General features: G+C 36.9%; 1 protein-coding gene across 1 annotated transcript in view; it reads right to left on the reverse strand.

Moving 5' to 3' along the window:
- The window catches only part of tlcd3a (TLC domain containing 3A), a 40,403-nt gene that overhangs the window by 16,901 nt on the left and 8,870 nt on the right, over positions 1–14,632 (reverse strand). Inside the window, exon 2 of the mRNA XM_055200571.2 lies at positions 383–469. Coding sequence (XP_055056546.1) covers positions 383–469 — 87 coding nt within the window. The remainder of the gene's footprint in view (positions 1–382; positions 470–14,632) is intronic.

Below are 14,632 nucleotides of genomic sequence, written 5' to 3' on the forward strand. Positions count from 1 at the left end.
TTGGACACGAGCAGGTGACTGCCTTTTAAAGTGATACCAACCGGCTAAACAATAAACCAACTTTCCACAATTTTATATACTGGCCAGTGCTCGCATGTGTGTTTATTTTAGGTCCAGAGTGCACACATTTCATTGCGACTTTAATTAATATGTGGCACAGGGATATACACACTGTCCACTAGTGTGAGCAAGTTTCATAGTCGTATAATACGTATTTTAGCATGGCTGGATTAATGTAATGTATTGTAATTATCATCCAGGTCTGAAACTATTTTATTATAACCTTTATAAAACATTAAATAGGGCTGTGTAAACATATAGGTGACAGTGTGTTGTAGCAAAGTTCAGCACTGATGTGTCGTCAGAAGTGTGCTTGACCTACCGGTCTGTAATCACGTTCCCACTGCAGGAATACACCACAATAATGCCTACTGGCACCGCCATGACAGCATGAATGGATGACACCAGTCTGTGAAATACAAGAGCAATTCAAACAGATGACTTTTACACATTCAGCTATTTCCACTCTAGATAATGCAAAAAAGACTATACAGACAAAATACAATATGCTTTAGGTTTTGTGCTGAGTGGTGTATTTAATAGGGAAATTACAATACAACGTTATAGATTGAAGCATTGACCTAATGTCTAATGATACGATGCATGTATGCCACACGTCAAATATCGATATGAGGTACTTTTATGTTCAACAGTTCAAGTAACATCTGTCTGCACTGTAAAATTTCCTTGATGCACTTAACTGTTTAAGTTTAATCATCTTGATTTACAGTATATTTCAACTTTCTTGACTAGTGAGTTCCTATAAATAACTTAAAAGGAACTGTATGTAAGAAATTTATATCAATTAATCATAAAATGGCCCTGATATGTCGCGCTAGACATTAAGAAATCATTTTCATTTCAAATACTTATATCACTGACTACAGTGGTCTGGCCAGGATATTGTCATTTAAAAAGTGGAGTTGCAGCCCTCAACTGTTGTTTATGTTGTCATGTTGTGTATTGGCCAACAGTTTGTGATTGCAATACCAGTTTTGGCCACAATCCTACATACTGTTTCTTTAAGCTAATTGAACTTTATTTTTTACAATTTATGGCAATTCTTCACTAATCAGAACATTGAAATTACTTGTAAATTCATGTTGATTAAACTTAAAAATTTAAGTGCAGCAGGGATTTTTTTCCTTACAGTATATGCATTTCAGCCGAACCACATTTTTGTTTGAGGGGGTTTCAACGGTATTTCATGCTTTCTGACTTATTAACACAATTTAACAGATGGTTTCCTCATGCTAAACAAATGCAAAATGTCAAAAGAGCAGTTGGATGTGTTACAAAGTACTTCTGTGCCGAATGCACTTCGCCAGGGTTCGTACAAGTTTCGGAAAGGTTTTACGATTACGGGTCCAGCTGATGTTTCAGGGGTACGCTATACGTTTCGCTTCTTTTTATGGGCACGTCCCCCAGAAAACCACGCCTACACGTCAATCAGCGGGAGAGCGAGAACCGAGGACGCTAAGTTACAGACATCACTTTACGCGACAGCTTTGTTTTATATCAAAACTCAACAATGGCACAAAAGAAGTGTGTTTATGGATGTAAGAAGAAGAAAGCCAGCCTTATGGAAACAATATAGTTTGTTATCCGAGGTGGCAGCGGAGATTTACGTGGGTGTTTGTTTAACGCTGGATTTAATTAAACAATCCCAACCGATACATGAGTTGCATGCGGTAAGTAAAGGGCCGTTCACATTATAACGATAATGATAACTATAAAAAATATAGTTTTAAAAATCGTTTTATATTAAAGAGAATAGCGGCGTTCACACCACAACTATAACGATACAATGAACGGTATCGTTGATATCACTTTCTAAGAAAATTTTTTCCCCACCTGATGAACGATAAACCATTGACAGACAATCAAATCTATTTGAACTTCAAGTGCACGCTCACTTGAAATGACAGTGAAGCTCATTGCTGAGGTCCATAACATAAAATTACCTCAGGTATCCAGCGCTGACGCAGTTGCTGGGAAATTGACTACGTAATACTTTTTATTCTACTACATTAACTACGCCTAAAGGTAAGAGATTACACAAACTATTAGATTCACTGTTTAGAGTATGCGAAACGCAGCGTGTTGAGGACATCCGCTGGTTACCCGCTGTGTAAATGCAACACAAACATATTACATATTCAGTGACATGTAAACAATTGCAAAAGTTTTTAGAATAAATATGCAATATTAAAGGCAAGTGATTTGCGCGAGTGCCGTACGTGTGAGTGAATTAGCATAAATGTATCGTTATCGTTTGGTAATGTGGATGCTAATATAGTTATCGTTATAGTTATCATTATAATCATGTGAACGACCCTTAAGACTTGTGTTATGTTGGAAATAGGCACGTAAGTGCATATTATATAACGACACAAACATGTAGTGAATCAGAAGTTATCCAGTGTTGTATAAAGTGTTGACAAATTTTTTTTGTACGTTATCGAAAAGACACAAGCTAATCTGTCTTTTATAAATCTGATCAAACTAAAGAATCTTCGGATATATAAAGTATGTAATACTACTCTATAGGTACTCCAGATTAACATAAGATATGCAGAAACAGCATGTGTTATGGACACTTTAATTAAAATACTGCTTGCACGTCAGATTGTGATGCAACAACAAAGTGGTGGTAGCTTCGAAATGACAGACACAAAAACTGTCGGAAAACTGTCTAAATATCGATAAATTGATCGATCTGCCGCTAAATCAAACTGAATCAAAACTGTGTCACTGTCGCCGCCAATAGCCCCGTGGTTAGTGCGCCAACATATAGCACCAGTGTGCTCACCGCGACACAAGTTCGATTCCCGTCTCTGAGGTCCTTTGCCGATCCCCTATCTCCACCCAACACTTTCCTGTCTACACTCCACTATACTGTCTAAATAAAAAAGGCCAAAAAAACTAACAAAAAAAATTATCACTGACTTTGAGGTATCGGCAAACATTGTTTTGCTGCATGATAAAATCTATATCATATCGTATCATGATGAGTTTGAGTACACTATAAAAAGTTAGATCATCTTAAAAAAATACTTTTACAAGTGGTAACACCTAAAAATGTAAGTTTTCTCAACTTTTTCGCAAAGTATTTTTCACTTAAACATATAATTTAACAATTAAACAACTTTTTTTAGGTGTTCCCAATTAAAGTAATTTTTTTCATTAATGTAACCTTTAACTTTTTATAGTGTACTTTCCATACACATAAAATACTCCTTTAAGTTTTTATAAAATGCAATGTGGATAATATGACGTAATAGCACTTTTGGGAGTGCTTCGACTCGCCTGAAAAGTCCGCTCCCCTTCTCCCTCTCATAATGGGAGAGGGAGGGTGTTACTGCGCCAAGTCGAAGTACTCCCAAAAGTGGTATTACGCCATAAAATATAGTTCCTCTTTTAAATCCGCTTAGAAAAGCGATACGTTTTTTTTTGTACCACCAAACTTGCTCGTATAACTACTCATCTTAAATAGGAAACACGTTGATGTGTTTGGTCACTTCTAACTTTGTCTCTGATTGGTGGCATTGAATGAATGGGGCTAGGCTGGGTGCTGTCGAGGTGTTGCGGCGCGCTCCAGCGCTTGCGTGCACGCGCTCAGATGGTGGAGGGATGTATTAGCAGTTCTTAGTTAAGGTAGTGACATGGTTTGGTGTTGAAAATGAGTAGACTATTCCTTTAAACAATGACGTTTTCGCTGTACATTATTATCAGTGTAAAATGCACAGATTAAATTTTTATGGCTATAACCATCCCTTCTGTAATGCAATGCAAGATCATTATTCTCTTTTACAGATGTACAGTATGTTCCTGTGAAGCATATAAGAAGAGTCATTGCTCTATAACATTCATTGATCGTGAGGCCGTGACTTGATGTCCATGCTGGGTTGAGTAAGAGTGCATGAGCCACTTCTGTTAATGCGGTTAAATGTTAAGAGTGAGCTGGACCTTGAAGACATCCTCTAATGTTTATGTGTGCATTATAGATCAAAGAGACACTGTTGGTTCTGTCCAAGTTCCTGCTGTCTTCTGCATATACTGAGTTACAGTACAACATGGCCTATATTTACCAAATGATCACCATTCATTAACACACGGACAGTCCATGCCAGAAAATAAAGCAAATTTAGTGCAAACCAGGCAATTTCTGAGCATGATTCATTAAAAACAGTCAGTTCAGTGATATCTATTAAACTGACTGATGTGTTTGTACTATTTTCCACGTTTTTACACTGAAGATGTAAACATGTTAGAAAAATAATATCTTAAAAGAATTAATAAGTTGGTTAAAGATATGAGGGAACAGATGCAGAAGTCCTACAATGCATAAAAACTATATTATATGGGTAAAAATATTTCTTAATACGGGCTTAGAAGCACAATGTTATAGGAGATGAGTAAAGAGTAATGCATCTGTAATAATTAATGCAATTTGTGTATTTGGTTTTTGGATTATTTATTTGTTTAGATATACAGTAGTAAAACATTACAAGAGATGGTATTAATATCCTGTGTATTGTTATCTAAAATAGTGATAGACCGATATATCGGCTAGCCGATATATCGGGCTGATATTTGCGAGTTTTATGTGTATCGGCATAGGCCGATACGTGGCTGCCATGTTCCCCGATTTTTTCTGCCATTATTTACAGACAGAGTGCTGGAACCTGCAATCGATTGCAGGTCATGTGACTAAAAACAACAAAGTAGAACAAAGCTGGTTTTTATTTCTCATCTATATGGGGCGATTTCCCAGACAGGGATTAGACTAGTCCTAGACTAAAATGAATGTAAGAACTAGTTTGGACAATGACATCTCTTTTTAACAACATGCCATTTTTTACATAATTTTTATGATGTAAATTGAGTGAGCAAAAGCAGTATCGGCTCCAAATATCGGCTCAAGAAAATCGGCAGCCTGTATCGGTCATCGGCTAAGGCTGATGAAACAAAAATCGGTATCGGCACTGAAAAATCCATATCGGTCGATCCCTAATCTAAAACATGTAGCGCAGTATGTCTGCTTAAGTAAAAAAATGTTGATATATGTCACAAGTCACACTATAAAATGTTTATGTTTCTTGCAGAAAACAATGCCACAATAATAAGTATAAAAATGTATAAATATACAAATTATATGCAAGTATAAATATTAGGGCCGTTCAAATTTACACATTAATAACACGTTAACGCAAATTCATTTTAACGCAACTAACTTTATCAACGCAATGCACAATTTGTTTGACCCTTGGTCTAGCCCATAGTTGAATAAATTGAGCCGTAGCCTAAAGCCACCTTTCCACTGCACACGACATACAGAAATGATCGCCGGAGTTCGCCCCCTAGTGGCAGTCGTAATAAAGTTTTCAGTTTAATCGTAACAGGGAGAGAAGCTCATTGACACATCTGAAGCGTGTTCACACAAACGTGTAAGTGCACGATCTTGACTACAATGAGTTGTACTACAATGTTTTACATCTTTTCTGACTTCTAGCATGAATGCACAGTGTACAGCGCTATCTTTAGGCTTTCATTGACCACGTTTACATGCACACCAATAATGCGATTTTTTCCAATAATGCGAGTAAGGACTTAATCGCAGTAAGATGTTTACATGACTGGAGCTAACCTCTTCACTCCGGTTTACATGCAGTTTTTATTTTCGGATTATTCACACATAGCCCAATGCAGAGCACAAATGATGAACTCACATATATGCTCCACTGTTTTAATTTACTTATGTTAAATGACAAACACGTTGTTATAGATGTATTTCATTATCCGGTGCTGTGATGAAGATATAAATATGACAGTGCCTGTAAAGGGCGTTCACATGATATAAAAATATAGTTTTAAAAATCGTTTTATAATAGCAGAGCTCACACAACAACTATAACGATAGCGATTTTGGCACATGATGAACGATAAACCATTGACAGCCAATCAAATCTATTTGAACTTGAAGTGCACGCGCACTTAAAGGGACACAAGGCAAGTCTGAGTATTATTTCTCTACTAGCTCCCCCTAGTGTCTGGGAGTAAATGCTTTCTATATCTGAGACTTGACGAGACTGAAGGACACCGGGTCGGATACAGCGAACTTGCAAGTGGGGTATTCTTCCTACAGGCGGTAGGGGTGGGCGAGAGAGTCTTCATTCGTCATGTAATGAGTCATTTAACCATATACAGACTTACGAAGATGATTTATTAACATAAAAATGCTGCCTTGTGTCTCTTTAAATTGCAGTAGAAAGCTCATTCATTGCTGAGGTTATAACATAAAATTACCTCAGGTATCCAGAGCTGATGCAGTTGTTGCTGTGAAATTTTTCTACCACACTGACTACGCCAAAAGGTAAGATATACCTACTACATTCATTGTTTAGTTACGCGAAACGCAGCGAGTTGAGGACATCTGCTGGTTTCCCGCTGTGTAAATGCAACAAGAACAGCATACTTTCAGTGACATGTAAACAATTTCAAAAAAAGTTTTTATTACAAGAAATATCCAATATTAGGTAATGCCGCGCTGGTTGAGTGAATTAGCATGAAGTTATCATTATGATGTGGTCACTAATATATTTATCGTTATAATTATCGTTATAATGTCCCTTAAAGCTTTTATACACTGCTGTCGTGTTATTTGAGCTGTATCTGAATGAAGATACTGCTGACAGCGAGTCGTGTTGGCAGAGTTCATGTAAAACTTCCTAATGTCAAGTTTAAAACGAATTTGTGCTTAAGGTGCGTGACTAAAACACACGCGCACTTCAGTTAGTGCGGTATAAATGTGATTAAAGCGTTTACATGGACGCATACTGCAATTATAAACGGCATACGCCACCTCTTTTAATGCGATTATACTTACTGCGATTATGAGCTTAATCGCATTATTTTTATCGAATTATTGCGTTTACATGAGATAAAGTATAATCGCAGTATTGACAAAATCCCATTATAATCGCATTATTAAGGTGCATGTAAACGCGGTCATTGATAAAACTAAACCAGCTGCTCTCCGCATCTTTCATTAGTATTATTTTGCAAGCGTGTAAAAGTTGCACAAGCTTATTTCATCAATTGCGCTGAAAAATCCACTTGTGATCCGATTAGGGCTGCAACTAACGATTATTTTAATAATCGATTAATCTGTCGATTATTTTTTCGATTAATCGATGAATCGGATAAAAAAACAAAAAACAAGAAAAGCATTCATTTCCAACCCCTTATTCAAAACAGAACAAAAATCTTTAGAAATTACACAAACATGTTGCTCCTTGAACATACCTGAGCTGTTACAATAATAATAAAATAAAATAAAAATGGACTAACACAAAAAATACACATGTATGCTTTACATCTGCCAAATATATAGACTTTTTATGATGCATTTCCCATCAAGAAGCCTCTCTAAAGATAGTAAATGAGTACACTCTTAGAAATAAAGGTACAAAAGTTGTCACTGGACAGTACTCTTTCAAAAAGGTACACCTTTGTACCCAAAAAGTGCATATTATTACTTCAAAAGTACATATTGGCAGTTCAAAGATACATATTTGTACCTAAATGGTACATATTAGGACTTTTTATAAAGGGTACTGCCCCAGTGACAGCTTTGTAGCTTTATATTTGACTTCATGTGTTTTCTCTGATCAGATAGCTAACTCATTTGTTAAAACTGTTCTATTTACATTTGGCCACATACATGCGTCTTGTCAAAACGGAAAATGCTTCTTCTACTCCCGCGCAAAATGCAAATACACAATTTATTAATTCGCTATAAAAAATGTAAGACGATGGTTATGTAACAAAAGGCGGCACTTACTGAATGTTGGGCCGGGCACGCGCGTCTACTTGCTTGGCAGTCGGCATGAGCTGGAGCGCGCAGGAAAGAGCAGCAGGAGAGTGATGGCACGATGATTTTACGTACAGGTCCATGACGGGGAAAAGCGTTCATACAACTCCCTCTCAAAGTTTTATTTCATTGTTTAATATCAGCGGAGTTTGTCATTGGAGTTTTTTATTCGTTCTAGAAACTTTTTTACCCGCTGTCGTCGCTCCATAAAGCATAAGCGTGTCGTCTTTGTTTGTTTACCTCTTTGCCGGCTAACTTCCAGGTGACGCGCTTACATTTGGGATGAGTAAAACACTGACATGTGGTTTTCCTCTACCTTTGCTGTTTTTTTTCCCATCTTTTTCCCGCCGCCCTGTCTTTTCTCCGCCCTGTCTATGAGCCGCCGAACTCTGCAAGCAACAGTGCGCGAGAGAGACCGACGCTGCGTCCCAAACCGCATACTTCCATACTATATAGTAGGCGAAAAGCACTACTTCTCATACTCTTTGCCTACTATATAGTATAGAAATAGGCTGTTTGGGACGCAGCACGAGTGTGTTCGCTCTGCGCTTAACTGAAGTTTTTTCTTTTTTTTAATATTAAACGTCTCTGCGTCACGCGACACAACGAATCGATTATGAAATTCGTTGCCAACACTTTTAGTAATCGATTTTTATCGATTTAATAGATTCGTTGTTGCAGCCCTAGATCCGATCAATGAAAACACATCTTAATACCAGGTGAAAACAGCCCATTATTAACCGAATGCTCATTAAATACTTTCGCTTCAAATCTGCTTAATCCTGGTCTTGGGCCATTTAGAAATACCGGTTTGTGGGCAGAATCTATAAAGAGGCTGATAAAAATGCTCATGTACAAGAAAACATGTCAAGATGCACTTCGGCGGTTTTTGCATCTGAGCTTCTTATATATACACACTGTAAAATATTCCTAGTTGCACCTAAATATTTAGGTTTATTCAACTTGAATAAATTCATTTTCATTTGAACTTTCTTGACTGGTGAAGAAATGCTTTAAATAAAAAAAATAAAGTTGAAATAACTTAAACTTTGATACAACATAAAAAAATGAGTGCAACAAAGAATTTTTTACAGTGCCGTTTATTGTATTGTACTTTTTTGTACATATAAGTGTGGTTTTCTGGACAGTGTTTATCCTAGTCCCAGACTAAAATGCATGTTTAAACTGGCTTAATTTAAAAGCATCTTGTACTGACATATCTTAACATATATCAGCGCCTTTGCTTTATCTCAAGATGCACATAAACTATGAATTACTTAAAACTTTTAATAAAAATCGAATGTTTTAAAATTAAGTTTTATCTATGTTTAATACATTTTTCATTTGAGCTGTGTAAGCAACTTTAAAGCATCTCACTGGCTGCTGAGTATTGTGCACAGGATGACGCTTGCTTGTCATGACAACAGCGGTCAAGTGACCTGGACCTGACAGCTTACGCTTGAGTTGGCTACTAGACAACCACTTTCCTCCACAAACACACACACACCGAACTCTGCTCCCCATATCCTTGTGTACTTGGAGCCTTGCGGCATGAATGCTGTCACAAGACCTATTTTACACAATCCCCTCTTTGTACCCCCCTCCTCTCTTCGGGGAGGGGAGGAAAGAGTGAAAAAGTGAGAAGAGGAAAATGTTTCTTCTGTATAGCTGTTGCATGGGGGTGGATGGTATGGCATGACTACTTACTTATATGCCCGGTTATAATAAACAGATATAAAGTTGTACACCAAAACGCTTGACATCGGCCCTGGGTAACAGTCTTTAGCTGGTAACCGCTCCAGGCAGCTATTTTTTTTTAATGCAAGTACATCTTTATTCCAATCAGGAAAATCTCTAAAACCGTAACATATCAATTACATCAGTGTTTCCCTACCAGGGGGGCTGGGGCCCACGGGGAGCCTCAGCCGATTTCCAAGGGGGGCTCAAGTTGACTTTTCCAATGGGGCCTCAAGTTGACTTAAAATTTTTCAATTATTTTTTGAGCCTTGAGGATATCTATAAAGTAGTGTGCTCCAAAACATTGACCACTTCTTCCGATTCACATTGAGAAGATATAAGCATTTAAAACTTACTGTCTCTCACCGCCAATACAGATCAATCATTTTTATGACATTATTCTGCACTTATGCTTCTCATCAGATTCCAGACCAAACTAAATGCTATTGGCTATTTTTAAAGTGGGAGGAGCCACCTTAATTTCCCACCCTAACTTCCCACCATTGAACAAAGATGCTCATTTAAAGGCACTTCAGTGGCTATTTAAGGTCCAGTCTAAACTAAATAAAAAAATACTCATGTCAGGTTGGTCCAGTTAGAACTGAATTTTATATAACTTAATAACTGTACTTTACTATACCCACCAAACTATCTTTCCAGGCAGTTTTTAGTAATAAGAAAGCATCAGAGCTGATATCAAGTCAGTTTTACTAAAAGGTCCTGCATACAAAAGAGCTGTTTGTTTAGCCATTAACTGACCAGGCAGCAACGCAGCTTCCTTTAGTTTTGTATGCAGTCACTGAGCATTTTATTCATTCGTCTATGAGTGCTCGGTCTCCTCTTCCCTTTTACTGTCTCTGGTTACCACCCTGCTTTCATACACCTGCCCTTCATTTCAAAAGGAAACCAGAACCACTGTGATTCAGCTGTGTTTGATTAAAGTTAGAAATTAAAAATCTACAGAAGAGTCAATATTCAAAAGTAAAATGATCTCTTCTTCCAGATGTAGGATGCCCATGTTGTGAACCAACTCAAAGATAGCCTTGTATTATTTTTATTAATCTACACCATCAGAATAAAATGGTCAAAAATGGTCCCTAGCTGTCACGAAGGTGGTACCCTTTCAAAATCTTCATATTTTGCGTTAATTTTAGTACCCCAAAGGTACATGCTGGTACCAAAGAGTTCGTATTAGTACCTTGGAGGTACATACTGGTACCAAAGAGTTCATATTAGTACCAAAGAGTTCACTTTAGTACCTCTGAGGTACACATTGTACCAGAGTTCATATTAGTACCAAAGACTTCATATTAGTACCTCAGAGGTACATACTGGTACCAAAGAGTTCATATTAGTACCTTGGAGGTACATATTGGTACCAAAAAGTTCATATTAGTACCTTGGAGGTACATATTGGTACCAAAAAGTTCATATTAGTACCTCAGAGGTACATATTGGTACCAAAAAGTTCATATTAGTATTAAAAAGTTCATTTTAGTACCTCAGAGGTACATACTCGTACCAAAGAGTTCGTATCAGTACCTCAGGGGTACATACTGGTACCAAAGAGTTCATATTAGTAACAAAGAGTTCACTTTAGTACCTCTAAGGTACATATTGTACCAGAGTTAATATTAGTACCAAAGAGTTCATTTTAGTAACTCTGAGCTACATACTGGTACCAAAGAGTTCATATTAGTACCTTGGAGGTACATATTGGTACCAAAAAGTTCATATTAGTAACAAAAAGTTCATTTTAGTACCGCAGAGGTACATACTCGTACCAAAGAGTTCATATTAGTACCTTGGAGGTACATATTGGTACCAAAAAGTTCATATTAGTACCTTGGAGGCACATATTAGTGCCAAACAATTCATTTTAGTACCTCAGAGGTACATACTGGTACCAAAGAGTTCATATTAGTAGCAAAGAGTTCACTTTAGTACCTCTGAGGTACATATTGTACCAGAGTTCATATTAGTACCAAAGAGTTCATTTTAGTACCTCTGAGGTACATATTGTACCAGAGTTCATATTAGTACCAAAGACTTCATATTAGTACCTCAGAGGTACATATGGTACCAAAGAGTTCATATGAGTACCCTGGAGGTACATATTGGTACCAAAAAGTTCATATTAGTACCTCAGAGGTACATACTCGTACCAAAGAGTTCATATTAGTACCTTGGAGGTACATATTGTTACCAAAAAAATCATTTTAGTACCTCAGAGGTACATACTCGTACCAAAGAGTTCATATTAGTACCTTGGAGGTACATATTGGTACCAAAAAGTTAATATTAGTACCTTGGAGGTACATATTAGTGCCATAAAAATCATTTTAGTACCTCAGAGGTACATACTTGTACCAAAGAGTTCATATTAGTACCTTGGAGGTACATATTGGTACCAAAAAGTTCATATTAGTACCTCAGAGGTACATACTGGTACCAAAGAGTTCATATTGGTACTAAAGTCGTCATATTAGTACCTCGGAGGTACATACTGGTACCAAAGGGTTCATATTAGCAGCCTACCTCAGAGGTACATACTGGTACCAAAGAGTTCATATTAGTACCTCAGAGGTACATACTGGTACCAAAGAGTTCATATTGGTACTAAAGTCGTCATATTAGTACCTCAGAGGTACATATTGGTACCAAAGAGTTCATATTAGTAACTTGGAGGTACATATTGGTACCAAAGAGTTCATATTAGTACCTCAGAGGTACATACTGGTACCAAAGAGTTCATATTGGTACTAAAGTCGTCATATTAGTAGCTCAGAGGTACATATTGGTACCAAAGAGTTCATATTGGTACTAAAGTCGTCATATTAGTACCTCAGAGGTACATATTGGTACCAAAGTGTTCATATTAGTAACTTGGAGGTACATATTGGTACCAAAAAGTTCATATTAGTACCTCAGAGGTACATACTGGTACCAAAGAGTTCATATTGGTACTAAAGTCGTCATATTAGTACCTCAGAGGTACATATTGGTACCAAAGAGTTCATATTGGTACTAAAGTCGTCATATTAGTACCTCAAAGATATTGGTACCAAAGAGTTCATATTAGCAGCCTACCTCAGAGGTACATACTGGTACCAAAGAGTTCATATTAGTACCTTGGAGGTACATATTGGTACCAAAAAGTTCATATTAGTACCTCAGAGGTACATACTGGTACCAAAGAGTTCATATTGGTACTAAAGTCGTCATATTAGTACCTCGGAGGTACATACTGGTACCAAAGAGTTCATATTGGTACTAAAGTCGTCATATTAGTACCTCAGAGGTACATATTGGTACCAAAGTGTTCATATTAGTAACTTGGAGGTACATATTGGTACCAAAAAGTTCATATTAGTACCTCAGAGGTACATACTGGTACCAAAGAGTTCATATTGGTACTAAAGTCGTCATATTAGTACCTCAGAGGTACATATTGGTACCAAAGAGTTTATATTAGCAGCCTACCTCAGGAGGTACATATTGGTACCAAAGAGTTCATATTGGTACTAAAGTCGTCATATTAGTACCTCAAAGATATTGGTACCAAAGAGTTCATATTAGCAGCCTACCTCAAAGGGTACATACTGGTACCAAAGAGTTCATATTAGTACCTTGGAGGTACATATTGGTACCAAAGAGTTCATATTAGTACCTCAGAGGTACATACTGGTACCAAAGAGTTCATATTGGTACTAAAGTCGTCATATTAGTACCTCAGAGGTACATATTGGTACCAAAGAGTTCATATTGGTACTAAAGTCGTCATATTAGTACCTCGGAGGTACATACTGGTACCAAAGGGTTCATATTAGTAACTTGGAGGTACATATTGGTACCAAAAAGTTCATATTAGTACCTCAGAGGTGCATACTGGTATCAAAGAGTTCATATTAGTACCTCAGAGGTACATATTGGTACCAAAGAGTTAATATTAGTGCCTCAGAGGTACATACTGGTACCAAAGAGTTCATATTAGTACCTCAGAGGTACATACTGGTACCAAAGAGTTAATATTAGTGCCTCAGAGGTACATAATGGTACCACAGAGTTCATAGTAGCAGCCTACCTGAGAGGTACATACTGGTGCCAACTGTATACATATATGTACATAAATACATGAATAAGAACCATTTTAACTGCCCCAGTGACAGCATGGGACCATTTTTTGGTCATGAGGTTTACATTTCATTTTACAGGGTTAACAGCTTTCAGTGGTCTGTAAAAGCATAACTGTCGTGGCAGGGATGTAAAGAAGATCAGATTAAGCAATGTTTGAAACTTTTTCCTCCCCAAAAAACAAAAACGTATTAAAGCCACAGTGGAGGAAGTAATGCCACAGTAGTGCTGCTAACTTTTTGTATTTGTAATGCATTTAAATCCCTGAATACTCGTGTAATATTATATTATCATGTTACTGTATATTCAATTGGATTCAGAACGATCATAGTCCCATTTTGTTATTATTATCCAATGATGTGATACTAAGAATTCAAGTGATTCTTATGATTCTGACTTTAAAAATAAAAATGTATGCGATTAGGTGCTTTCATTATTATTATTTTTTGGTGAATCAAAGAGCAAAAATTATAAACACCACATTCCAGTGTTTCCCATACATTGATTTATTTGTGGTGGCCCACCACAGAATCAATACTGGCCCCCACAAATAGAATTTTCATGATTCCCATTTACATTTTTATTTCACTATTTAAAACAGCTTAATTCGGCTTAAAATATAATGTAATACATAATACAGATCAAATACAGGTACAGATCAAAGAGTAAAAGTGAAACATATTTCAGGTGCCAACACTAGATCAAACGCAAACACGACACGATGACGTCACATATATGGGTGATTCTCACGAAAACTTGGTTGTAAAAATGTCAAGCATGAAACTGTAAAAATTGCTTAAATTTACTTTTTTTTCCACCACACAT

Source organism: Misgurnus anguillicaudatus, chromosome 22 (assembly GCF_027580225.2).
Source record: "Misgurnus anguillicaudatus chromosome 22, ASM2758022v2, whole genome shotgun sequence".
NCBI lineage: Eukaryota > Metazoa > Chordata > Actinopteri > Cypriniformes > Cobitidae > Misgurnus > Misgurnus anguillicaudatus.